Genomic DNA, 27,124 nt, shown 5'->3' with positions numbered 1-27,124 from the left:
GATCTGATGTGGATTCTTATCACAGAATGAGGCAGACAATAAATATTCTATGTGTCGATTAGCAATGGCTTATGAAAATACACAAGATGGCTTGAAGAACACAGGTAAACCATATATTATTGCAGACAAGTGTTTATTGTCCTTACGTTTCATTATTCAAAACATTTAACGTTATATCTTGTTTTTATTCAGTTACAGCAATAGCGATGCCTTTATCCATATTAGAGAAGCTGGAACGGATCGTCATCAGTGATACTTATTTGATGCATATGTGGATTTTCTACACAAGGGTGCCCTCTAGCATCCAGTATGAATGAAACCCATTCCATTTTGCGTAAAAATCATAAAAAATAATACCTCTCTCAAAAGATATTTGATACACATACTAAACCACACTTTTTCCAGTGTACAGAGGTTTACGGGAGTATTTTGTTAATTTGTGGCAAAAAAAACAAAAACAAAAAAACACTGAAGTAGCAAGATATCAGAACCGAACTGAAAAACCGTGGTTAAAAACCAAGGTGCATATTGAACTGTGTACTAACTGTATTGTTGCATTCCTACTACTCACCCTAGAACTGCCCCTCCTGTCAACCATGTCAGTACACAAATAAGTGGGCTTTTTTTATTTTACCCAGCGCATTTTTTATTTTGGTCACACATACGTACATTTGCACTACTTAAATGCACATATATTTGAGGGGCTCAAAATGTGACAAGAAAATATATGCCATGTGATTGGCTGAGTAGATATTTGTATAAACTAATATATATATATATATATATATATATATATATATATATATATATATGTATGTATGTATGTATGTATGTATGTATGTGTGTGTGTGTGTATTATATATTTTATAAAGGGACAACATTTTCAAGTACATTCAAAATTCAAGCACATTTTAAACCATAAAAAATGGTATTCACTAATAGCATTTTGCGTGAGCAGAGTAACAATTTTGTGACACTTCCAACACTTCCAACACAGTTATCATATCACATATTCTGTTGAGATTCAGATGATAAAGTCAGAAATTCTCTGCGGCAGCTATGTATTTGAGCAGAAAGCATTTGATTTCTGAAATGTGCATAGTCTCTCTGATGGTGGTGTCTCTGTTACGGACCAGCAGAAGGCCACTTTTTAGTGTGCTCTCACTGACCATCACTGTGAAGAGGACACCCATCTCATCATACCTGCAGCATAAATAAAATGTCATTATAAAAAATGAAGTCAAAAAGCTTTGAGTATTGTTTAGTAAGTGTGGATATGGTCAGTTACTTTGTGTGTAAATTCTCCAGAGATAAAGACGTGTCGAAGTATCCAGGCCATGTGGAAATTCCATCTTCAAGAAACTCTTTGAACAAACCCTCACAAACCTTAAGAGAGACATTTGTCATGGGGCAGTCCATCTCAAGTGGTCCAGAAATTATAAAGTTGTTGCCCGATCATTTTTAATTTCCAATTTGTTTTTTTTTGTTTTGTTTTTTTTGAGTGAGTACCTCTGTTTATTGGTATTGTAAATCACGAGGGGGCCTCATGTATAAATGTTGCGCGTGCACAAAATGGGCATAGAAATGTGCATACGCTGTTTTCCATGTATGTATCTGGATTTATAAAAAAACACTTAAATATGTGCACACCATACAAATGCTCTTGACTGTGTATGCACTCTTCTCTCTGGAGTGAGAAAAGTAATGAAGTAAACACGGATTTTAAACTCTGTTTTAATTTCGATATATATACTCTCATTAATAGAGGTAAGCACTGAAATTACATAAAGTCATTACGCAAAATTTAGACATATTTATAGTGGATGTGCTTGATCACTTTTTCTGTCGTTATGTTCTAATGACAGCAAGGAGTGCAATATGTGCACAATAATACATCTTTAAACTGCAGATCGCATGTTATGAGAAAATATAAATATTTAGTGAGAACAATGTTTGGTGATGCGCACTTATGGTGGACACTGCTGGATTCAGTGGTCGAACGGTCCATTGTCTGGTTTGAATATGTCCAATGAAAATAGCTTACTGTACAACCACAGCTGCACGGAGGTTGATGTCAGGTGTCGGCACCTCCACAACATTACGAAAAATACCACTGTATTTGAAGGACACAAGAAAACAAGAAAACTTTTCATCGCTGCGAGAGTTTTTTGGCTGCATGTAACATCCTTTCTTTGCATTTCAGCGGAGAGATCGCCCTGCTGCGCTCAGATGAGTTCTGCGGTCCTCCCCTGGGCAATCCAGCCTAAAAGAGCAATTTCCTACAGCATACATGATCGTTGAGAGTGTCTTTTTCAAGACGCATCTCCGATCATGTGCTTTTAGGGAGCGATAGTTTCCTTATTTCCTCAAGACAGTCACAATCGCTGTCTCACAGGTCTGGGATGTAAACAAATGCATGTTGAGATGGCGTTGTGGATGGGTTATGCCCACACTTCGTGGGCATGCCCATTATTACGCTCGGTCTTGCCATCTAAGCTGGGGTTGCAGGACACGTCGCTTCCTCGCACTCTAGTAGCGACACTGCGGGATCGTGGATCAAAGGTAAGCGCTGCCTGAGCAGCCTGGCGCTACTTTGAGACACTTGCTTTCCGGGTTGAGCCATCCTTAAAAAAAAAAAACGTACCGTCCCTATGACCCTATTTTTTGCAGGTAGCAGCCCGGTTACTAAATCTACTTAGCCTGTCTGCTGGTCGATTTGATCGGTCCATACAACCCTACAACATTCTGGTTCTTGAGTTCCGATTCAGTCCCCTCTTTGGGCTACCGTTCAGGTGGCTAAAAGAGAAACACATATTTCTAGTGTTCAGCACTAGGGTTGGGCTGCAGCTTTCGACCCTGAAGGACGTGTGCTGTTATGCCGATTACCTGATGCAGATCGTTTTTCGGTCTGCTTCAGGCATCAGTCGTATCAGTACAGGTCTCCCCTCGGCTCCCTGTCTTTCAAAGTGATCCATTTCCCTGCATTTTACAAACTCGCAGGGCGTGCCCTGGCCCCACTTGGGCGAGGGGCACCTGGATCCTCAACTCATCTCGATGACTGGAGTAGAAATACCTCACTCATGAGATTTGTTGGAGCGAATACAGGGACTTAGTGCCTCCGCACCTCAGCCACTGGGACTTCGGGTTGATTGGGAGAAGAGTGAGCGATAAAGAACAAATAAATAAAAATAAAACACAAGAAGAACAAGCTCTCTCTTTTTTTAGCATGGAGTTGGATCCAGTCGAGACATGTCAGAGAAAAAAAGTCAGTGCTGAACTCCCTGATTCTTTTCAGGCACAGGACAGTGGTCCATTTAAACTTTCAGAGGCTCCTGGGGCATATGGCAGCCATAGCTGCGGTTTGGCCACTTGGCTGCTCCATATGAGATCGCTTTAGCACTGGCCACACGACCAGATCCTGAGATGGGCATGGCACTGTGGCACACTTCGAGAGCATAGTTTTGCTTTTTAAAATTCATTTTATTTTTTTATCGTTTTGAAATTTGCAACACAATTGTCACGGTTCATGGGTTCACAGACTCATTCTAAACTGTTTGTTTTGCACTCGCAAACTGAATCCTGTCCGGTTATTATGACAACAATTTAGTTTCTTTTTATTAGTTTCATTAATAATTGTGTTAGTTTTAGTTTAGTTTTTGTTTTGTGAGCACATTTCTATTTAGTTTTTATATAGTTTACTTTCAGTTTCAGTTTTAGTTTTACAAAAAAAGATCACTTCCAGATAACAGACCAGTGACTTAATTTAACCTTATGATGCAAAATTAAAGCATGCTGAGCTTGATTAGGTGGTAAAAGTATACAAGCAGTCAAGCATTTTTACTCTATAAATCTACACAAGTTGCACTTTCATAATCATAATTAAAAGCAGTAAATGTGTATTATAATATTTAATTTGAAAATAAATGTAATTTGTTTATATTGGATATTTTATCTTATTTAACCATAATCATGATACTGTAACTATCATGTCTTGCTTACTCTCCTGCAAACAAACGCACGTAACTGGAACTAATTAAATTCAATAATAATGGCAGGGCCTTTCCATTCACAGCGTTGCGCATCATTGGATTCGTGCTGCAGCTGAAGTGAATGACAGCTTATTAGGGAGTGCTAGCTGCTCGCTTTCTGTAGTCTATATAACTTTATTTTATACATTTTAGAGAAAGGCATATTTAAATGTTCTTTTCATTTATGACGAATTATAAGCGTGTTCAAAACAGATTGTTCACAAGATGTACGCATAATTTTTATTGTTTACAGAATGGATGCGCATTCTCATCTTTTTTCTGTTGCGCTGCTTGTGCTTGTTTTCTACAAGCACCAACTTAGAATGTCTATTTGTTGGTTTAATTGCTTGTGTTACATGAGAAAATAAATAATTTTGCCTTACTGATGCAGCAGATTTAATGTGGCGCCGGCGATTCAGGTCGCTGTCTAGGTTATGTCAAATGGGCCGGGTCAGGTACAGAATGTGCTGCTGTCCGATAACGGGTCGGGTGTTCTGTTAAGGAGCCTACTGTTGGTGCGCGTTTACCAAACAGCACCCGTGCAGGACTCTGTTTTAAACTGTTTTCATCTATCTATCAGATAACCTCACGTCTCTGATGCGCTATTTACAGGTAGGCTATTTTCCTAAACCGCCACACAGCTCGTACATTTTCTCATCCATTGGATGAGAACGTAATTATTATGAAAATGATTATTTATTTTTGCTAATTATTATTTTATTTCAGTTAGTTTTTCAGTAACTGTTGTTAGTTTCATTTCGTTTTAGTTTTAGTTTTTCATTTATTTTGTTATTTTTATTTTATTTCAGTTTACGAAAATGTTATGCTCCTTGTGACAGCCCTCCCTAGTTTGATACAATCTGGCACCCACATCCCGATCTATGGAACCTGCACATCTGGCTTCTGGATAGAATGCGGTAGACCTCACTGGCCTTTTCAATAAGCCATGGTAAACATTATCACTCAGGCTAGAGCCCCCTCTATGACGCTGACCTATGCTCTGAGTTGAGGTTTTTTCGTTGTAAGGTGTTCCTCTCACCTGCTCGGTCAGATTTGTGCTTTCCTTCCTGCAAGAGAAGCTGGAGCGAAGGATGTTCCCTCCACTTTGAATGTGTTCGTTACGGCTATCACAGTAAAAAAAAAAAAAAATACTGTGCATGGTCGTCCCTTGGGTCGTCCCAGGTTCCTGATGGGTGAAGGACGATAATTCCTCTTAGGCCGCACATCATCCCATCTTGAGGATCTCTCCATCGCCCTTCTAGGTCTACGCGGAGCTCCCTTTGAGCCGCTTGATTCAGTCGAGCTAAAATTCCAGTTGTTTAGACCTTGCTCTTGATCACGCTCACTTCTATCAAGTGGGTAGGGACCTGCATGCATTCTCAACCAACGGAACGTGCCTTGAATTTTGGGCTGGTTATTCTCATGTGACCATGAGATCCTGGCCCGGTTATGTGTCCAAGGTTCCCACCACTCACCTCCAAGTTCAGGTGGGGAACCTGCAAGCGCAGGTTCGTACCATGCACATTTACATGGGCCGCACCCGGAACTTAGACGCTCGGAGCAGCTCTTGTTTGCTTATGGGTCAGCAGATGGGGAATGCTGCCCTCGAGCAGAGGTTGGCCCATTGAGTGGTAGGTGCCTCACCTCGGCTTCTTAGTGCCAAGGTGGGCTGTGTCCCTAGAGTCGAGTCCACTCTACAAAGAGTTACTCCTCCTAGGTGTGGTGCACAGTGCCTCTCTAGCAGATATATTAGAAGCTACAGGCCAGGCCACACCCATCACCTGCGCAAGATTCTTTTTTCTTGCGCTGAGCTGTTTCCTCCCGTGCGTTGTGTAACTTCAGGTAATTTGCGGGAGGACAGCTCGGTGTCCGCTTGCTGCACCATTCCTTACTGATCCGTGCGCTTTCTCCCAGTTGTTCCCTTTAGGAAACTCTGGGTCCTCCATTACCCGGTAGTCCGTGATTGTGCTCCGACAGGGGGTCTCCTTTGCCCCCTGGAGGTTGTATAATGTCTCAGTTTTTCTCCATGGTTTATCCCACCGTGTTTCCCCTAGTATCTTAACAAATATTTTATTTTACCCAGATCCCACATGGCTTAAAATTTTGTCATTGTGCTCCGCCCCTCAACGGTTGCTTCAGATACCTGGCACCCCTGGTGGGCCGTTATCTGGCTTACAGGGTGTTGGGAAGGATACATGTTGAGCTTCATTTGTCCTGATCCACTTGCCTGTCAGCTTTTGTTACTCAACTATGTAACGTGGTTCAGGATTGTGCCGTTTTCCAGAGGAGACCCCAAATACGTCAGTATTGACGTAACATTGTAATGTATGACTGAAGAGGAACATCTAGGTTACATCTGTAACCCTCGTTCCCTGAAGGAGGGAACAGAGACGTTACATCCTCCTGCCACAATCCTGAACTGTGCTGAATGCCGGGATGTGTCTCGGCTCCTCAGCATAAACCTGAATGAGTGGATGCATGCTGCCATCTTATATACCCGTGTGTACGGGGGGAGTGGCTTGGCATGCAAATTCCACTCGTCAATGTTCATTGGCCTGTTTTCTTAAGCTCAGAGGTGATTGGGCTCCTAAGTGAGACCCCAAATACGTCAGTATTGACGTAACAACTCCGTTCCCTCCTTCAGGGAATGAGGGTTACAGACGTAACCCAGATGTTTTGTTTTTATGGATATTATTTTGATTTATTTATTCTAAAATATAACAATTTAATATTTGTAGCAATATAATATGTATGGCAAAAATGGCATTTATAATCCGTATCTCATATTTCCTTATTGTCTTCACGTGATGATATGTCGTCACGTGGATCTCAATATGGATGGAAATGATATGCAAACAAAGTTGTGCATAGTAATACTGGGTGTTGTAAGCTCTAAATATGGTGATTTCAGGGAGGACATTTTGCCCTGACTGGGATTTATAAATTGATATTTGCGTAGGTTCTGGCGCATGGTTTTATAAATCTGAAAACTTTTGTGCGTATACAAAATCTAGCTTTTGTGTGTACATACACTTTTGGGATTAAATCTACAGAGAGTTTTATAAATGAGGCCCCAGATTGCAGATTTTAGACATTCTTGCTACTTAGAATTGAAGTCCAAATGTAATGGTCAAGAATGTTAAAGTTTAAATTTCAAGGTAAATTTAAATGTAAAGAGTTCAAGTGTCCGTTCTAAATTTTTTAGGCCATAATTATATTGTGACTGCAAAACATTTGAGACTTATCTTAATTTTTATGTGGATGAGAAATTTACTAGAAAATGCAGTTTATTTTATTATTTAAGATATATATATTTTACAGAAGATTATGTATTGTGCAGTAGAATAATGCCACCTTAAACTCGAGAACACTTGTACAGAATGGTGTATCCAGTTTATTTGTTATTTATTTATTTATTATTATTATTATTTTTTTTTTTTTTTTTGTATGAATGTAAAAATCTTTACTGTCACTTTTGATCAATTATGGCACTCTTGCTTTTGAATGGTAATTGTAACGGTAATCATAATAACAATTCTACATTTGTCCTTGGTACCTGTCTAAGCTCAGAACTGGAGCCTCGTCCCATATCCAAGGCTACTTTCACTGGAGTTAAAGTGGGATGCAGCTTTAAAACCTGAGCAAAACATAGAAAAGCCTGGTCAACTTCCATCAGCCATTTTTTTCATTAAAAATTACATCATTATTTTTAATCATTTTTCCAACCAGTTATTAAAGTGCTCCTATTATGCTTTTAAATATGACTTTTCATGCAGTTTGTAATATAGCTGTTTGTGAATGTAAAAGTTCTGCCAAGTTTTTAATGCTTAAAGTGCATGACAAATAAAATTATTGTCTACCAAAAGAAAGTGCTGATTCTTAACTGTTGCAGAATCTAGTCCTCAGCAATTCCGTAACTTTCATAACTTATCTATGTAAATCCATAACAAATTTGCATAATGCCAGCCTGTGGTTTTCATTGGCAGCCTGTGAACAACATGTACTTTTTTTGACCCACCCTAGGTGGTTTGTATCAACATAATGTTAAGATGATGCTAAAGGATGAGAATGTGAAGATTCACTAGTACAAAAAAAACAAAAAAAAAAAACAAACACTTTTACTATGATATATATGAGCAGTATAACTCCAACCTATTGTTGTGTACCGTTCATATTACTGACGTCTGCTTCACAAACTGTACTGTTACATGAGCCATTCTCGCTTGCCTAATATATGTACCAATGTAGTTTGGCTAAGTGTTTACTATTTAGCTGTGCAATTCTGATAACGTTCCTATACGTGCACCTCAATATGTAAGAAATATACACAGCAATTTGTTGATGGAAAGAAACGTGCTAATGCTGATGCAAAGGAATTACAGCTGTAACATCTCAATGTACCACAAACTAAGTCAAAACTCACAAATGAGAAACGCTCTGCTTGCGATGGAGGTTCAGGCTGATCAACTAGTCATTCAAATGTTTCATAATCGGACTTGTGCTTGAATTTATATGGTAAAATTGACACCATTGTTACGGTCATTATGGTGTTTACAATTGTTGAGGACTGAGGAAGCCTCCAGAGCTGAATTCAAATATTGCAATGGTGATTGTAATGTATATTATGAGAAAATTAAAGTGTTTTTGACCTTAGATGCATGTAAACCTACTGTAGGAGACCTCTAAAATGAAATTAGAAACCTTTAAAATTACACTTTAATACTAAAAATTGAAAGAAAAAAAACACGAGCTTACCATCCTCTGATGAAGCTTTTGTTTGTTGTCAGTTTTCTTCAGCAATTGAAATGAGTTGAATAGGTAAGCCAGGATCCCTCGATCCACATTTGCACTGACAGAGATGACATGAGGAACTACAGACTTTCTTCCATCTCTGCACTGAAAGTTACATGATCATAGTGTTCTTCAAAAGAGATGTTTTATTATTATTATTTGCAAAGTTAGTAATATTATAATGTTCACAAACTAAATTACACCTTAAACACAGTTTGCTCTGACCTGTAGTTTCGTGCAAGTTCCTTGGTGAGTCCTCTGCAGTAGTGTGTCCCCCAGGCTCCACAATGTCTCCAGGGTCTCTGAGCCCCAGGGAAACTTATAGAGGACTTTAACACCATGAGATATCCCTTCTTTCAGTTCTTCATCCAACACATTGCACATGCTGAAGTTAGATGGATCTAAAGCAAACTGCAGCAGGTATTCAAGAAAGTTCATCCCTGCACCCATGTTCTTAAAAATGTTTCATTTGATTGTATATGAAAGTAAGCCTGTCATCAACACTGCACTCTGCAACCTTGTAAATATGTGCACTGAGAACAGCATTTTCTCAAAATTCTGGCAAAGGTGCAGTCACATGCCTAAAATGTCAGAGACATTTCATGGGCAAAAGTGTCTATTGTCATCAGAGTAGCAATAGAGTAGCAATGTATAATAATGCACATCTCACATAGAAGTCACTTTCAAAGCAAGCAGTTTTCTCTTGGTCAGTGAGGTGACCGAATTGAAAATGAGCAAAATCTGTGTGGGGATTTTATTTTATTTATTTATTTATTTTAATCAATAATTAATAATTTACCAAATTGCAGGTAATAAAATGGCTCAGGCTAAAGTTAATTGTCTGTGGTGAGTTTATATTGCTTGCAGTTAAAAAAAGAAAAGTAAGAAAGTAATTATCTGAGATCAGGAGATCAGATATAGCCAAGCATAGACAATGCATCTTCAGAGACCTTAATGTTCCTGTTTCCACTATACATATTGTTATTAAAGGGGTCATGGATGCCCATTTTCCACAAGTTGATATGACTCTTTAGGATCTTAATGAAAAGTCTATAACACTTTCTAAAAAAAAAATTAGTGGTAGTGTAAAACAACACCCTTTTTACCTTGTCAAAATCAGTCCTTTTCAAAGTGATCTGTTTTAGTGCATTTGCCTTTAAATGCTAATGGGCTCTTCTCACATCGCCTCTCTCTTCTGTGGGCTGAGGAGCCATAATATTTACTTTAGCTGCATTTAGCTGCGAAGCTTGCTAACTAGCACATTAAGAAAGGCGATTTGCAAAGATGCATAAAAACTCCTTATACTCACTTCTGTTGTATGTAAAGCTGGATCACAAATGATTTGCCCGAACATAGATGCATTTATGTATTTATGTGTTGCCGGGCCCATTTCCTTCTAAAACAAAAGTAACGTTAATCCTTCAGTGTCTTCAGCGGCTCAGATGTCGGGAATAAATGATGAGTGCTATATTCATTATTACATCCAACAACAAAACACCTCAATAACTCAATCGGCTTTACATAATAAATAATAGTTTTGCAAATCGATTCAGTCATGGAAACGATTTGTGCCGAATGAGAGGTATGTGAGCCCACCAGGAGGTTAAGTGTGTTTTCACACCTGCCTCATTTAGTTCGTTTTCCCTCTTGGTGCGGTTCGTTTGGGCAGGTGTGAATGTAGCAATCGCACTCGAGTGCGCACCAAAAGCAGACCCAAAGAAGCGTACCGAGACCTCCTTGAAGAGGTGGTCTCGGTACGCTTTCAAACGAACACTGGAGCGGTTCGGTTGTAGTGAGAAAGCAATCCAATCCAATGGACCAACGAACCAGGCTTTATCACACTGTATAATGGGTAATTACAGTTCCATGAACAGCAGTAGCTTTGTTGTTTTGCTAATACCGCTTAAAATGAACCTGTGTCTGTCTGCGCCATTCAAAATCAAAGCGCGCCTTTTCATTTTATAATGCTGTCTTCTTGCTCTGTTTGTAGTAGGTATGATTTAAAAATGTTTTCCTGACGAATCCTGGACTCCTGCTCAAAATGATACATTAATATAATGATACCTAAAAAAATAAGCCCGCAAAGCTGTCTTGTTCCATCCTGACAGATGACAGCTGAGCGGAATCCCGGAAAAAAAAGTGGAACTTTGACCAATGAGAGGACAGTTTACTCGCGCGTGACTTGTATTAACACATTTGGTCCGTTTAGAAACTTTGCTGTGTGAAAGCGAACCGCACCATGAATAAAAAGCAACAGTGTAATAATTTTAACCCCTGTTTCGGAACAAAGCAATCGATCTACAGGTGTGAAAGCACCCTTAGGCTATGTTCACACTTGGCGTCTTTTTTGACAAGGAAAAGTTGATAACGGCGCTTTTTTAGTAAAAAAAAAAATCTGGCAGCGTTGCAGCCGAGGGCGTCTTTTGTTGCTGTAACAACAGCTGCAATCGTATGAATCTCGAGAAAAGAGGAAGCTCGCTCTTGCGCTGGTGTTTTATTTTTTAGCATTTTTGCCCTTTACTTGATAGGGCAGTATTTAGACAGGAAGCGAAGTGGGAGAGACAGAGAGAGAGAGAGGGGGACAGGATCGGGAAGGATCTGCGAGCAGAGACTGGAAAAAGGGAATGCCCGAAGCGCAACGGCGTTCATGTTAACTTCAAAAACCGACGCGCGGCTCCGATAGCCTTGTGGGCAGCACGTCGGTTTTTGAAGTTAACGGGGAGGAGAATGTTGGTTCACCACAATAAAATAAAAGTCTATCAACTGGCACCGTCTCCATTTTTTCTTGTTGTTCTTGTTGTTATGGAAACATCAGTTCTGGCTACTCGCTTCCCAACAAACATGAGACGTCCACCCGACGTGCAGATCATGTCTATATTGCGTCGGTCGGTCCAGGACCACATTTGTACTTCTACACGACGTGCAAATCCAGTACGGTATCTGGACGTCGGACTACGACGTCCCTTGGACGTAGATATGCAGTTCAAAATTTGAACGTATATGAAGGGGTTTTCCTGGACGTCTGTAGAACGTGCAGAACAGGTTCAGGAAATCGACTTGAGAACTTTTTTATACAATTAAACATGACAAAGTTCTGACTTAAAAAAAAAAATTAAATATCATTTTTATAAAACATTTACGTGTTAAAACAGTGTAATATTTGTATAAAAACATCATGATAGTAACATAATGCGGCCATTTAATTATTTTATTAATATTATTAATATTATTTATTTTTTTATGTGTAGTATTTTTCACTGGGACATTGACAAACAGCCGCTTACATCTATGTGTGATTAAGTTAAAGTTTAAGTTAAATAGATGTAAAGAGATTTAAATATAATAGATAAATATATTTAAATATTTAATAATAATACAGAATATTAACACAATATTATTGTTTATTGTATATTTTAATAATACTTATGTATTTAATAAATTAATTTAAATTTAATTTAATAAATAGATCTCTATTTAAACGTGCGCTCGCGTGAGGGGCATTAACGTAGTGACGTAAACGTGATGGCGCAAGCAGCCGCGAAGACGGAAGATATTGATATTGTGTATTACCAAAGACTGAAGATATAACCACCACGATAGATCCGTCGTGTAATTTATTTAATTCTACGTTAAAGACACTTTATTAAACCTACAGAGGATGGGACCCAACCTGACCAACAAACAGCCTTCACAACGCAATGCAGCTATTTGGAAATTTAAACAGTAACGGTCTCTAACGGTCATCTGAGAGACGGACGGGTGCTAAGCCGAAGGTAAGCGATATAAATGTACCTTTATTCGTCGTTTTGTCAATCTAATGTTAAATTTCAATTTAGATGTATTTTGTTCTGTGTTATGACGATTTCAGATTCAACTTTTTGTAATATTTATATCTCCCTGTTGGTTAATTTGCGCGTAAAGTGGTCAGTGAAGTTACAGTCTGAGGTAAATTTATGTTGATCACTTTTAATTGTCTAAATTAGTCACTAAAACACGTAACTTCACAATAATGTAAGATTTTCAAAACTTTATCTTGTGTTAAGTATGTGTTCTTGTAGTAAAATAGACTTTCACTAAATTCACTAAAGACTAAATATCAGTCTGGCAGTATTTTCTGATCATATGTTTACGAAAGAGGTCATAATGAGCATTGTGATGCCGTATTTGTAGTTATAATAATCGTTTATATTTCATTTATTTTGTTTTCAGGGCAGTTCATGAAGACAAGATGAGATGTTTTGTCAACCTGGACAGAAGTTCCACCTGCCACACCAGACCCTCTGCTGTATATGGAGGCCTGTCCACTAGCACATGGGTTTTTGGAGCCAGGGACCTCTTGCAGGGAAGAAGATTTTCCAAGGACCCCCTCATAAATATAACAGTGTTTAAGGCTAAAGTTATTGTGGATGGGAGTATAATGAACATAATATGATTGTTTTATTGGTGCAAATGGTCCCTATTTTATATGAACTGTTTAATAATACAGCACAATATAGGCCTAATTTACCATATTTTCCAGACAGTTACACCAGGTCAGGAAAAAAACATGCATAAGTTGCATTGGTGTATAAGGCACATTTTACTGTTACTTTCAGAAATAATGTAAATACTGATAAATAAAACAAATGTTAATGAACTTAACAAACATTATAAACAATGTAAACATGTAATTTACTTTTCTAAATCATTTAAATTAATTGGCATTCAGAACAGATATATATATATATATTAGGGATGTGATGAGACACTTATCCCACGAGATGACATGAGACTGGGTTCACGAGAACGAGACGAGAATTTTAAACTTTTCTTAAGAAATCCTCAGTGATTAAATATATAGGGAAAATAGTCTTTTATTCAACTGAAAAAGACAAAATGCAAAAAAAATTAGGTGCGTTTTGAACTTTATGAAATTAAACTTCCATTGTAATGGAATTATATGCAGTAATAAACAACATTTAGACAAGAGCTTCACGATTCTGGATGAATTGCAAATCCCAGTTTTTAATAATTTGGAGATCACGATTCTGGAGAAAAAGATTAGAAAACTAAACTAAATAACATAATTTACTAGTGGGTTTGACAAACTGTTCATTGCTTAAGTCTTTTAAAAACATATTCATTTAAACAAACAAACAAACAAAAAAAAAAAAAACATTCATTGAAAGGAGTCAGTGTCTCACTTCATTAAGACTTGTTTGACTATTGAAATCTCCTGAAAGAATGATTCAATTACATGTTTTAAACGGGCAGTTGTCGCCACCTCCTGGCGGAAGAAGATTAGCGTTACTATACATACAAGATAGTTTCGTTTTGATCGCTACTGTAGAAAATAAGTGTTTATACCCTAACTATAAACTTTAATCCCAGTACTTCTGTTACTTAAATGTCTGTTACACAGAAATAATGATTATAATGTGGTTGAAAAGATGTATTGTATATAGTATGTACAGAAGGTTTTAACCTTCTCTTGTGTCAGAATTAGACGTTTTTTCCCCCCAAGTTCAGCTCCAAAAGGTGAACATAATGTATGTTTTGTATGTTATTTGTTACTGTTGTTATCCACTGAATTTTAACCTTCTAGAGACGTCCTGTGAACGTCAATATTGGACGTCCAGAAGACGTCATAAAAAGACGTTGTAAAAACTTTCATTCTGGCTTTTCAGGGGACGTCATTTCAACGTCCCACAAAGACGTTGAAATGACGTCGTTTGGACGTACTTTTACTCATTCATTACAATTAATATTTATTTTTAATTAAATTTTAAATAAATGTTTTCATGGTTTTTGTACACTGTGTCTGTAAGTTTGTTTACAAGTACAAATAAAAATTATAATAAAATAAACATGATTTTTACTTGAATGCAGCCTAAGAGTGTATATATTATGTCCAGAAACAGTATAAATGACATCTAAATGAGACTGCAGTTGACCTTATAAGACGTTGAAAATACGTCCACAATGACCAGATCTGAACTAAATTTTAACCTTCTAGAGACGTCCTGTGAACGTCAATATTGGACGTCCAGAAGACGTCATGAAAAGACGTTGTAAAAACTTTCATTCTGGCTCTTCAGGGGAGGTCATTTCAACGTCCGACAAAGACGTTGAAATGACGTCGTTTGGACGTACTTTTGCTCAGTGGGTTGTCATTGGTCAGCTGTCAAAAAGGCGTTTGACGTAGGGTGTTTCTTTCAGAAAAGTTGAATTTTTTTTTAACTTGAAAAGATGCTCTGAGCTGCAGAAAAAGACGCCGGCGGTGGCGTTTAAAAAAGCGCTCAGGACTTTTTTTGAAAACACGGTTTTCAATGCTATTTTTTTTATTTTATACAGTACTTATTTTTGTTCTATTTTAAATGTAAACAATTTGGAGTAAGGGGAAGTAAAATACATGTTTATAGTGTTTACATTATTTCTGAAAGTAATAGCAAAAGTAATAATAAAATGCGACTAATGTTGCGTTCACACCATGGCGTAATTCCGTGATGAGAATTCCACCAGAACTAAATTATGTATTTCTATGGCAAAACTATCAACAGCAAATCCCTCACGTGCTGACAGTTCCTAACTTAGCATGTTTTTGTAAATATCTGCAAGTGTTTTATGTTTTTTATGTGTTTTTATGCTTTGGTAGTCAGAAAATTACATACAGCACCTTTAAAAAATATACTAAGGTAAAAGTACCACAGTACTTGAATAAAAGTAAAAAGGTATCATATTTAAAATGCAGTGCACCCCCTTTTAAACTGTACACTGCAATTTTAAAATGTAGATACTCCTTTGCTGTTTGTCAGAAAAAGACAGGTTGTGGAATGTGCCACTCTATGATGTAATAGTGTGGCTAAACATCGCCTCCACAGAAGAAGGTCAACACCTGCTTTAGCAACGCTGCCTGTTTAGCCCCACAAACCGATTTGCAGACGTAGTGTAAATAATGAGAGGCAAACCAATGCGGAAACCAAACAATAAAGCTTGCTCTGAATACGACAAGGCACTATGCAGTAAGAAGCTGAGGGACAACACAGTCTTTGCATTGCCTTCCTTCTGATACCAACGTTAGGCAAGAGTGGATGAACTTTATTTTTTACCTAAATGGCAGAAGCATACATCTATGAGGAATGCAGGCTGTCAAACTTACACAAGTGTTAGCCAATCATAGCAGTAGGCGTTTACTTAAGCGTCTACAATCTGCCACGCCTATTCAAACAGAGCGTTGTGATGAGGGGGGGTTAATCACAGGACAGAAAATAGCCCATTACTTCTTAGGATGTTTTTTGATGTAAAAATCTTGATAACATTATATGGGAACCTCAGAGAACAGTACAAAATAATAAAAGCAGTTCATGACCCCTTTAAATCACTTTAAATGTCTTTAACTGATAAACAACCTTTTAATATGATTTGTCTGTTATTACACATGTATACTATTATTCAGCTTAAATGTGCAATAACATACTTGGATATAATAAATAGTTAGATATAATGACCTTGCAAAATTATGTGGCTACAGAATAACAGATTTTAATTGGGAGCAAGACCCATTTCTTAAAAGAAGACATACCTGTCTTTCTTTGAAGACAGTAAAATATCTGAAAATTAAATGTGAGTCGAATGAGCTAAGCTATCTGCACTTTCTTTGTTGGCCATAAAATCTGAAGTCAATGGTTTGAACTGGATCAGGATGTCAGTAACCAGTTTGCATTGCAATATCAAAATCTAAAAGAAACCCTACACAAGCTGAATTTAGTGGGCAGGTGGTTGTGTTGGGCTTGGACCTTTACATGTTTTAGTCAGTTTGCTATTGTCCAGATCAATTTGTTTATTTTTTTTTATGATAGTTATCTAAATTTTGTTCAGTTGTATATCTTATCTTTAAGTTATTACATTATAGCTGCAGGGACTGTAAGTTTATCAGAGTACACTATTTAAAAAAAGGCTGTAACCTGAATTTGTAAGATTTTTACACTTAACTGATTTTTTTAACACTTAAAGTCTTCATAAAATCAAAATTGACTGATAGATTTTGTTAGCACACATTGCTAGTCTTAAAGTGAACAATTATTCCATGCAAATTAATCCACTGAAAATAACAGAATGGCATTCCTTCTCTGATGGCTTGGCCCTTGGCTTGGGCAGAATATTCTTAACCACGCCCCTCAAACTGTTAGTTTGTTATGAGTGAGAGGTGGAGAGGAGGAGCACTAAAATATTCAATATTCTGTTTCAGTTGGATATGTGTCTCTATACTAAAAGTCAGCAGCAACTTCTAGTTCACATGGATTTTAAAATCACTTGAGCTATCGGGCTTATTATTATTTTATTTGATATTAATTTGTTGGTTAATTAATATAAATTCATATTTTTGAGTTTAGTATAAATAATAAAAACAGTTCATGTAAATGTTACATACAGCACATTTTATTTTCTTAGGTTAGTGGCATGGCACTCTATTTGTCTGTGCCCATTTCACCCTTGTTTGTGTTTCCATACCTTCCTCCACCACTGCAGTCTTTGATGAGCCCAGTAGTCCATCCACTGTGAAGAAGTCCGAGGAGAACAGAACCAGACCAAAGATGACTCAGTTACTTCAAATGAGCTAACGGAGATTAATGAAAAGATTACTTTTTAAGTCACAGGCAAGGCAAAGCAATTAGATAATTACTAATTTACACAATATCATCTTAGACTTTAGACTGGGTCCAGTAATAAAAAAAAAAAAAACTCACTCATTAAACAACTGATAAAACAAAAAACTCACCAACAAGATGAATGTCTAAGCTGACTATCAGAATGATGGCACAGACCTATCTCTGCCAATCCAAAGGGCAATGTCTTATTCACAAGCTCCAACGCCTGAATGTACTGCTGCAAAGCACCTTGATGGACAAAGAAAAAAAAATTCTCAGATGATCAGAGTCGTCGCATGGAAGACTGTGCGACTACATGCGTATTGTAACTATAAATACATAGAATAGTGGAGAATGGCCTGCACTCACCCTGCAGGAGGCTCGTCCGAAAAGACACGGAGTCTTTAATAAGCGTTTGAATCTTTTGATATCCTTCTTTTTTGGTTAAACTGTCTTGGTTGAGGATTTCTTGAAGAGCACTTACATTAACAATCCTGACAGTTTCCTCACACACTCTACTTTGCACTGAAGAAGTGATCCCAAACACATTTGCTCTCGCACGTATTGCTGAAGTCCACTGTTCAATAATGTTTTTCTTTAGTTCTGTTCCTAAAGGCCCATATGTACACGTTCTATTGTGGGGAGCTTCAGGAGAAATGTAATAACGGTCAGCGCAAAGTTGCATCAGAAGGCTGGTTTTATCACAACCGTCATCACGAGTATTGTACTTGGATAAATTCCGCTGATACCAAGGGCGCTTTTCGCCTAAAAGTTGAAGACGCCTTCTGATGCAATGAAGGAACATTTTCCTAAAGGGTTCGATCGCTAGCAGTTGGCAGATACAAATGAAAAGAGAGCAACATCATCATACATTCTCCAAACTTAAGCGTCGCATAAGATGAGCAGTATTGCTTTTACGCAATGAAGTCTGTAATAACTTTCATGCTGGTTCAGTCAGCGTGTTAAAATTATTCTTCTACGGCCGTTAGCATCTAGCTTATTGGTGCACTACCGCCACCGTTCTGTTTTTTAAGATTTGTGGGAGTCTAGACGTATAAGAGGCGTATTTCTGCCCTCCTCAGTTCATCTGATGAACTTTTCCTCTTTTTTTTTACCTACCTCGTTTTTAAAAGGTAAAATATTAATATTGCTTACAAGAGGAAAGGACCAACATAACTTCAGGAAAATTCTGTCATCGTTTCATTGGAAAAAGGTTTGTTCTACCTCGCCTCTGCCTTACGTATAGCGCTGGGTCCATGCTGCTGCTGAGAGTCCTTAATTATCTGCAGGACTGAAGTCAGCACTAAGGACAATAAACTCAGGATATTTCAATTCTACTACAGCATGCTGGGGTCTAAAAGTACTACCAAAAGTGTGTATATATACACCCACACCCAAATTAAATTTATAAAAGTTAAAATTATTTAATAAATGAATAAATTAATAAATTAATAAATGTATTACTTGAATTATACAAAAATAAACATCTGTAAAAAAAAAAAAATAAAAAACAACCTCGTTGTTAAAATATTAATATGGAAATATATATATATATATATATATATGTGTGTGTGTGTGTGTGTGTGTGTGTGTGTGTGTGTGTATACCGTTTTAAAATTAACATTAACAATTAAAATTTACACCTACAACACAGTAGGTGGCGGTAATGCTTTTTTGTTTGCAAGACAGTTATGCAATAGAAGAAAGAGAAGAAGAGGCGTTATCCTCATCCGGTGGTTTATTGGACGTGTGCTTGCTAAAAAATGGCCGCAGAGCAGCAGAATGAGGTGAAAATACCGCAAATGGAGGAAAATAAAGAGAAGAGCACTGACGAGAGTCTTGGCCTGGAGAGTATCCTCATTGTTAAATCGCTTTTATATTTATTTTTTTTAATTCAGCAGCTGAGTAGAGAGTGGTAACATTACAGTGATACGGGGGTCTAACGGGATACGTGTCACACAAGTACTGACTAGTAAATTGGAGTCTTCTGTATAATCAAGAGTTTCAATAGGTTTTCTTATATAGTGGAGCATTAATTAAAATAATGGGTGATTTAAATATGCAGTTCCTGCAGTGTACACTTTTGGTAGTACTTTTAGACCCCAGCATGCTGTAGTTGAATTGAAATGTCCTGAGTTTATTGTCCTTAGTAATGACTTAAGTCCTGCAGATCATTAAGGACTCTCAGCAGCAGCATGGACTCAGGCATGGGGATTACCAGCGCTACAGGTAAGGCAGAGGCGAGGTAGAACAAACCTTTTTTCCAGTGAAACGATGACAGAATTTTCCTGAAGTTATGTTGGTCCTGTCCTCTTGACATTACAGGGGTTATTGCTCCAGACGATTGCGTCGATTGAGAAAGACCCTGGGCTTTAAAATGGGCAATAGACACAAGTTTACTGGGAAGAAAGTGACTGTGGAATTGCTTTCAGACAACAGGTAAGTTAATCTTTAGCACTTAAAATATGTTCAGTAAACATATGTAATATGTTCTTTGGTCTAAACGTCTCTCTCTCTCGCTCTCTTGCTCTCTCTCTCTCTCTCTCTCTAGACATCTTTTATTAGTGTTAATGGAAGCAGAAAGAGCATGGAGTTATGCAATGCAGCTTAAACAGGAGGCTAACACTGAGCCCCGAAAGCGTTTCCATCTGTTGGCTCGTCTGCGAAAGGCAGCCAAACATGGGGAGCAACTAGAGAAGTTGTGTGAGAGTCCCCGTGTGGATGCCAAGACCAAACTAGAAGCTCAGGTCAGACAAATATATGATTTTGATTATCTCCATATGTCATTTCAGTGAGTTTTTAATCTCTGACCACTTGTGAGCAGATTACAAAAAATGTATCTTAATAACAGTTGGAAAAAGCCTGTCATATGTCCGCTAACTGGAATCACCATAGTGTACAGGCTTTTAATGCATATTAACAGTTGCTGAGGTCATCTTAACACTGACTTGATAAGCTATTTTCCACTGTAAGTGTCTTTCATATTTTCTGCAGGCATACACTGCTTATCTGAACGGCATGGTTCAGTTTGAACTGCAGGAATGGAAATCTGCAATGGAGGCCTTTAACAAGTGCAAGTTAGTGCTTTTTTTCATTCTCAGTTTTTTTTTTTAATGATGCATTTGTTGCACTCTGCAGAAATGTAAAGAAATATGAACACCATTAGTGTACTAGCATTGTATGGCCGTGTCTACTTATTTAAGGTTATAGTTTAATTTTTTTTTCCTTCGCTAATTTTTAAGTGCAATGTTTCCTACAGGATTTTATAATACTATAGTAGGTGGAACTCGCACTCTGTTGGGTGGTCCGTGGGCATAGTACTCTCTTGTAAAACCATCCATTTAATGCGTTAATCTGCTATATCTTAAGAGCAAAATTAAGACCTCTGACTTGTAAATAGACTCATAGTGAATACTTAATTTGTATCTTTCAAATGCTTTAATGTCAAATGGAACATTTAACATAAGGTTAACCCCTACCCCATTTGTAGATCCATTTGATCTACAAATGGATGCTGCTATAGTAGAGTAATGTTTAATTTTAGTAAGAGTAGTGTCAGAATATTTATAAATAAATTTTCTGTAATTAATCAATCTGTTTATGTATGCATGTATTTATTTACTTATATCATTTTACGGTTTGTAAAATCAGAATAAAATTTTAATAGGCCAGTAGTTATCATGAGCTTATGGTTAAATGGTTTATAGAAGTAATTATATAGTTTTTGTGCTATTTCAGAGTAAAGTACGGTACTGTTCTTTTGAGTCCATTTATTTCAGTGTCTTAGAGTGTCCTCTGTTCACAGTGAAGCAAATTTACTCTTTGCATGTTCTGCGAGTCTAACATGCATTTGCAGGATTCCCACAGGTCCTTAAAATCCTTGAAAGTTTATGAATCTGAAAAAAATAAATTCAAGGCCCTGGAATTTTTTTTTTATTAAACATGCATAGATACAGGTCCTTGAAAGTGCTTGAATTTATTTTGTGCAAGAATTTTTCTGGAAATAATTCCATATTATTACCTCCTGTCCGCTAATGTGTTATTTTGCCAACACTTTGTGGCCTATGCATACTAGCTTGCTAGATTTACGTTAGTTACGTGCAAGTTACATTAAGTGTTTCCCACGTGAAGTACTTTGCTATGAAGTATGTTGCTATGACATTCACGTGGACACAAAACTACTACGATAGTACTTCAACGTTTCACAGACACACTGTGAAACATTGCAAAAATAGGCTGAAACCGCTGTAATGTGATGCTTGAAAAAATGCGAGTTTCAAGATACTTGGCTGACCAAAGAAGATTACAAAGACCACCAGAAGATCCAAAGGACCGTCACTTGGCCAGGTGCAGAGCCAAATATTTTTCAGTTTTATGCAGAACAGAAAAACGATAAACAGAATATCGGATCTCTGTCATATGGCCAAAAAAAGCTTTTTTGCATAGTTGAGTTTGAGACATGAAAACTGTAACCTTGTATCTTACAAGGTAACACGATGTAACCTTGCACTTACTTGAAATGTGTCCCCACATTAAGCCCTTGAATTTGAGGGTGTTCGGACCCGGAAAGTCTTTAAAAGGTCCTTGAATTTGAAGTTAACCAAGGTGTGGGAACCTTGCATTTGGGAAGGCAACGTGTGCTAGTTATACTTTTTCACATTCACTTAATTTACCATTCACCATTTTGGTGAATGAATGATTACAACATTTCACTAAAAATTTGTAAAAAGATTAATTTTTAATCCAAATTTCACAGGAACTGCAGTTTTCTGCTAAAATCTCTTGCAATTGAAGAAATTAAGACAGTATTGTAATTTTACTATTTATATTTTACTTATTAAATTAAAAAGCTTAGGAATATATTACTAATGTATATGAAAAATTAATATTTCATGTTTTGGGGTTAATATTAATAAGATATTATTTTTCTATTCTAATGGTTTACCTTGCTAAAGGCCAATTCACACTGCATCAAAAACGCAGACAGGCAGCAACAGACACTTTATTGGGTTTTGTCTGTTCAGTGTGGTACCTACAGCCACAACAGAGCAGAAACGAGCCACAATGCAACAGAAATGGTCCCATATGCACAAAAGGGCCTCTGGTAGATCTGCAGTTCTAGAAACAATTTTAATGCTTAATAACTTTATTGCTTCAATGCGAAGGAAACCATTGCATTTTATAATGACAGTACAGTAAAGCTTTTTTTGTTTGTGATTTTTGTTTTATTTATTTAAGCTAGGGCTGTGCAAAAAATCGGATGCAATTATCATTTGCATCTCATCAGTAATGCCGATTCTGTGATTTATTTGTAAATCTCCATCACGTCCTGTCAGATGGAGTGGCATTTACTACACAGAGCCGTATTTCACTGACAAGCTACACAATATCGCGTTTGTTATCGGAGGCGATACATATCCGATGATGAACGCGATACAGTAGTCAACATTAGAAGTGGATAAAAAAAAATGTTCAAAGTTGTCCTAAAACAAGAACGGCTATTACTTTGTTTTTAGCACAACTTTGATGAAAGATTTTGATCCACTTTAAATGGTGACGAGTGTATTGTATGGCTTGTCCGTAAACTATGGCTCTGTGTCGGTGATAGCACGTGATGAAGATTTATGACTAATAACAGAACCAGCATTACTGGCAAGATACACATGAAAATAGCATCCGTTTATTTTTTTATTTTTTTTTTTTTTTTGCGCAGCCCTAATTTAAGCTATAGCTTCTGATCTTTATATCAAAACATACTCATGATTTTATGACATCAATGCCTGTTTTATTTAATCAGAAACACAGTCTAAATGTTATGTGTATTTTATTTTCATTTTATAAGAAGTAGGCCAACAGCGCCCCGTACGGAATTAAAATTCCTTAACGAACGGCATTAGGACCCGGGGAAGGCTGCTGCTGCTGCCACTATTTTTGTTAACTAGGGATGTGACGAGATCTCGTGACGATATCCTCACAAAACATTTTGCACTGTAAACCCTAATGCTGTCTTTACTTATACAATCAAGTAATGTTGACTAAACATTACTTAAAATTTTGCATTTTGGACGTATTACTTAAAAATATGAGTTCATTTAACTTATTTACTATCAAAATGCATAAACTTAAGATTTCAAGTGTTGTGAGCTCAAAATCATGATTAATCATTTGAAAAAAAAATCATTTTAAAAAGTCATCTTGAATGTTGAATTTTCAGTACAACTGAAATATTTGAGAGAACATCACATAAGCTGACTTCATAAATTAATGTTGATTTTCCTGAAAAGGTTTTTTTTTTTTTTTTTTTTTAAATACTCACCATTATAGTGAATAGTGTTAGTTTTGGTTGGGCACTTGGAACTTTGTTTATATTACTATAGTTTTCTTTCTGTTGTTGCAACAATGCAGCATGAAATCAGAGTTCTTTGATTTCAAAGAAAGAAAAGTAATAAATAGATTGCTTTTAGAAGGTGATCTATATTCTAATTAAATCATTAGGTTTTTTAGGTAATTAAATCATGAGGTTTTTTTTATGCTGATTAATGATTTTACTTATTTTCTTTTTTTATAAACACTATAAGAAGCTTTTAACTGCGTTTATATAATCTTTTAATATTTGGGGTAATGTGCGTGAGTCACACACAGACTTCAACATTCAGCATGTGAATCACAACAGTGGTAACAACTCAATTTTATTTATTTTTATTAACTATCAATAACCATTTTATGAGCTTTTTTTGTTTGTTTTTTGTTGTGCTACTACTGACATGACTTGCAGTCAAATATAAGAACATTGTTTAACAGTTTTAAGTTACATTTTCATGTTGAGTTAACTTAAATATATAAGTACACTTAAAAAAATGAATACCAAGTGAACACAATCGTTTAAGTACATTAAATAAGTGCTAAGTTTGTTGAACTGAATGATTTAAGTACAGTCTACAAAACCGCCAAGTTAAATAAACTTAAATATGCAAGTTTTGGAAGATTCCATTACTCAATTAAATTGAGGCAACGAGTTTACTCAATCAATTTAGTCCAATTAACTTATTAGGGTTTTCAGTGTGCATGTTTACATTAGAGCTGCATGCTTAATCCTCAAAAACACCCACGCGATCTTATTCGTGAATGACAGCGATTTAGATGTCTATTACGGCTGTTTCACATTGTGAGTGTCAGTAGGTGCGTTTCCATTACCCTTCAAGATGCGCAAATTGAAATTGCGAATTGAAAATACGCCTACTGGAAAGGCATTAATTTCGCAAAAACTCCCTTATATCACAAAAAAAGTTTTTACGCTCGCATGAGGTGTTTTTTCAGGCAATTTGAAAAAAAGGAATATTTCGCAAAAACTGCAATGGAAACGGCTTTTTCCCATTTACAGGTCACATCGCGTATGTAAAAAGTCATATGAACGTTCTTCAATGTACTATAAACTCCAAGACAAAGTTCATATGTAGCCGCTTTCAAGTATAAGGGGCTTTCCCTGATATTAATGCTTAGAGACTATGCAGGCTGCACGCATCTGTGGCGCATAACGGCTCCGACGCGGTCACCGGAGCTAATATTATGTTCATACCAGCAGCGTCGCACACATTTCTGAAGCGGCTCTCCGTGCTTCTGTAAAGATACACGCATACGCCTCTTTCGATTATATAAAGCCAAAATCCCACCCAAAGCCGTTGCCATGACTTATTAAGTTTTAGTCGCATAACATCGGTTAATGGAAACGTTGTCATTTCGCAATACTTTTTTATCGACATTTATAAAATCTCGCGCAAGTTTTGCGCAAATCTGTAATGGAAACGTGCCTACTGGAACGTGAGAAGCACGTTTTGTCGCTGCCCATCATTACGCTTCCGATGTTTAAAAAAAAAAGGTGTCATTTACTGATAAGCGGCCACAAAAAACGCACTGCTCACGCTCCACTGACAAGCGTCACATCGTACAGGTGTTAAAGACCATAAAATCTGCATTTATACTGCTGCTGATCCAGAAAGAGCGACACAAACAGTCTTTTCAACCACATTAAAATCATTATTTCTGTGTTACAGACATTTAAATAACAGATGTAATGGGATAACGGTTTATAGTTTGGATGTAAACACTTATTGTCTACAGTAGCGACCAAAACAATATCTTAACACTGTATGTATTGTAACGCTTTTCCTCTTCCGCCAGGAGGTGGCGGCAACTGCCAGTTAAAAAAAAAAAAATATATGTACTTGAATCATTCATTCAGGAGATTCCAATAGTTAAACAAGTCTTAATGAATTGAGACACTGACTTTTTTTTTGTTTTGTTTAAATGATTTTGTTTTTAAAAAACTTAAGCAATGAACATTTTGTCAGAATCACTAGTAAATTACCTTATTTTGTTTAGTTTTCTAATCTTTTTTTTTTCCTCCGGAATCGTGAGAGAATCATGATCTCCAATTTATTAAAAACAGCTGGGATTCTCAATTTATCCAGAATCATGAAGCTCTTGTTTAAATGTTTATTACTGCATATAATTCATTAAAATGGAAGTTTAATTTCATAAAGTTCAAAAAGCACTTACATTTTTTTTTGCATTTTTGTCTTTTTCAGTTGAATAAAAGACTATTTTCCCTATATATTTCATTACTGAAGATTTCTTTTAAAAAAAAAAAGTTTAAAAGTCTCGTTTCATTCTCGTGAACTCAGTCTCGTGTCTCGTCTCATGGGATAAGTGTCTCGTCACACCCCTACTGTTAACTCTATTGCACACCAAACACGTCATTATGTACGTTCACTTTCAGTTTAAATGCAGTGATCCAAAACAGTGAATCTAATCACCATTCAGCCGAAATTTCGCTTAAAAAATGAGCCACACTGCTGATGTGATCTAATTGCTAGCACACCCTGAGCACATGTGAGTTAACGTTATTCCTCTTATCGGCAAAATTTTTAATATTGGGCTGATGCTGATACTTACATTTAAAGTTATTATCAGCCAAACTACCTGAAAAACTATGCAGAAGTGCACCTAGGGAAAAAGCTGCTTTAAATGCAAAGAATGGTCACACCAAATGTTGATTTAATTTAGTAAAAGTGAGATCAGATCTCTGTGTTAAGCACTGGCTGTTGTCAGACTCTTTGTGCGAACAGAAATCTCACTTGATTATCATTGAATCATTCAATGTTGAGGAAATAATTATGTAATCAGCTTTTAATTTGCATTTCTGAAACAAATACTAGCACATATCTAAAATGCTAATTAGTCTGCAGTTAAAAGAGAGTACCGACCTTAATGACTGTAACAAGCTATAAGACTTGGCTAATTGAAAGGAAACAAGTATAAACTAAATGGAAAGGTTATGAAAAAAAAAAAAAAACATACAGGCAGACCAAGGAAGACAGCAAAGGGTTAGGATAGAAAACTTACAGCAGTTTGCCTTGAAAATAGAAAATACACAACAAAACAAATGAAAAACAAATTTGGTGACAGAACTGTGAGATTTTCTTCTTTAATAACTTACAAATCATGCAGTTTCGCAATGTCACAAGGTGACAGTGCAAGATTTTAGGCCACATGTAGTGGTATAATGTGAGTGAGAACCCTTTGATAACTGATAAGTTCTTTTAAACTCACCAATGCATTTTCAACAACACTGATGCCGAAAATAGCTGAAACATTTTGTGACAACAATCCAGTTACAAT

General features: G+C 36.7%; 2 protein-coding genes across 2 annotated transcripts in view; one reads left to right on the top strand and one right to left on the bottom strand.

Moving 5' to 3' along the window:
* Nucleotides 1-276: 276 nt before the first annotated feature.
* On the bottom strand, nt 277-18,556 carry polg2 (polymerase (DNA directed), gamma 2, accessory subunit). Its single transcript, XM_051113183.1, has 8 exons — nt 17,816-18,556; nt 17,578-17,695; nt 17,310-17,415; nt 9,045-9,230; nt 8,784-8,924; nt 7,585-7,665; nt 1,289-1,386; nt 277-1,203 (listed from the first exon to the last, which is right to left on the bottom strand). The coding sequence occupies exons 1-8, from the start codon at nt 18,249-18,251 to the stop codon at nt 1,038-1,040; spliced, it is 1,332 nt and encodes a 443-aa protein (XP_050969140.1). The 5' UTR covers nt 18,252-18,556; the 3' UTR covers nt 277-1,037.
* A 575-nt stretch (nt 18,557-19,131) lies between these two features.
* Nucleotides 19,132-27,124, top strand: part of srp68 (signal recognition particle 68) — a 29,929-nt gene continuing 21,936 nt past the window's right edge. The window contains exons 1-5 of the mRNA XM_051113182.1: nt 19,132-19,297; nt 19,609-19,675; nt 19,772-19,885; nt 19,998-20,193; nt 20,441-20,523. Coding sequence (XP_050969139.1) covers nt 19,210-19,297; nt 19,609-19,675; nt 19,772-19,885; nt 19,998-20,193; nt 20,441-20,523 — 548 coding nt within the window. The 5' untranslated portion in view covers nt 19,132-19,209. The remainder of the gene's footprint in view (nt 19,298-19,608; nt 19,676-19,771; nt 19,886-19,997; nt 20,194-20,440; nt 20,524-27,124) is intronic.

This window comes from Labeo rohita, chromosome 6 (assembly GCF_022985175.1).
Source record: "Labeo rohita strain BAU-BD-2019 chromosome 6, IGBB_LRoh.1.0, whole genome shotgun sequence".
Taxonomy (NCBI): domain Eukaryota; kingdom Metazoa; phylum Chordata; class Actinopteri; order Cypriniformes; family Cyprinidae; genus Labeo; species Labeo rohita.
Note: the sequence above shows the minus strand (reverse complement) of the source record. Positions and strands in the feature narration are given on the sequence as shown.

Excerpts from the sequence above, each read along its gene's own strand:
- polg2 (XM_051113183.1), bottom strand. The coding sequence starts at position 18,251 with ATGTTCCTTCATTGCATCAGAAGGCGTCTTCAACTTTTAGGCGAAAAG. Across the intron at positions 8,925-9,044 it reads GAACTTGCACGAAACTACAG|TGCAGAGATGGAAGAAAGTC; the intron begins GTCAGAGCAAAC and ends TGTAACTTTCAG. Across the intron at positions 7,666-8,783 it reads AAAAGCTTCATCAGAGGATG|GTTTTAAAGCTGCATCCCAC; the intron begins GTAAGCTCGTGT and ends TGTTTTGCTCAG.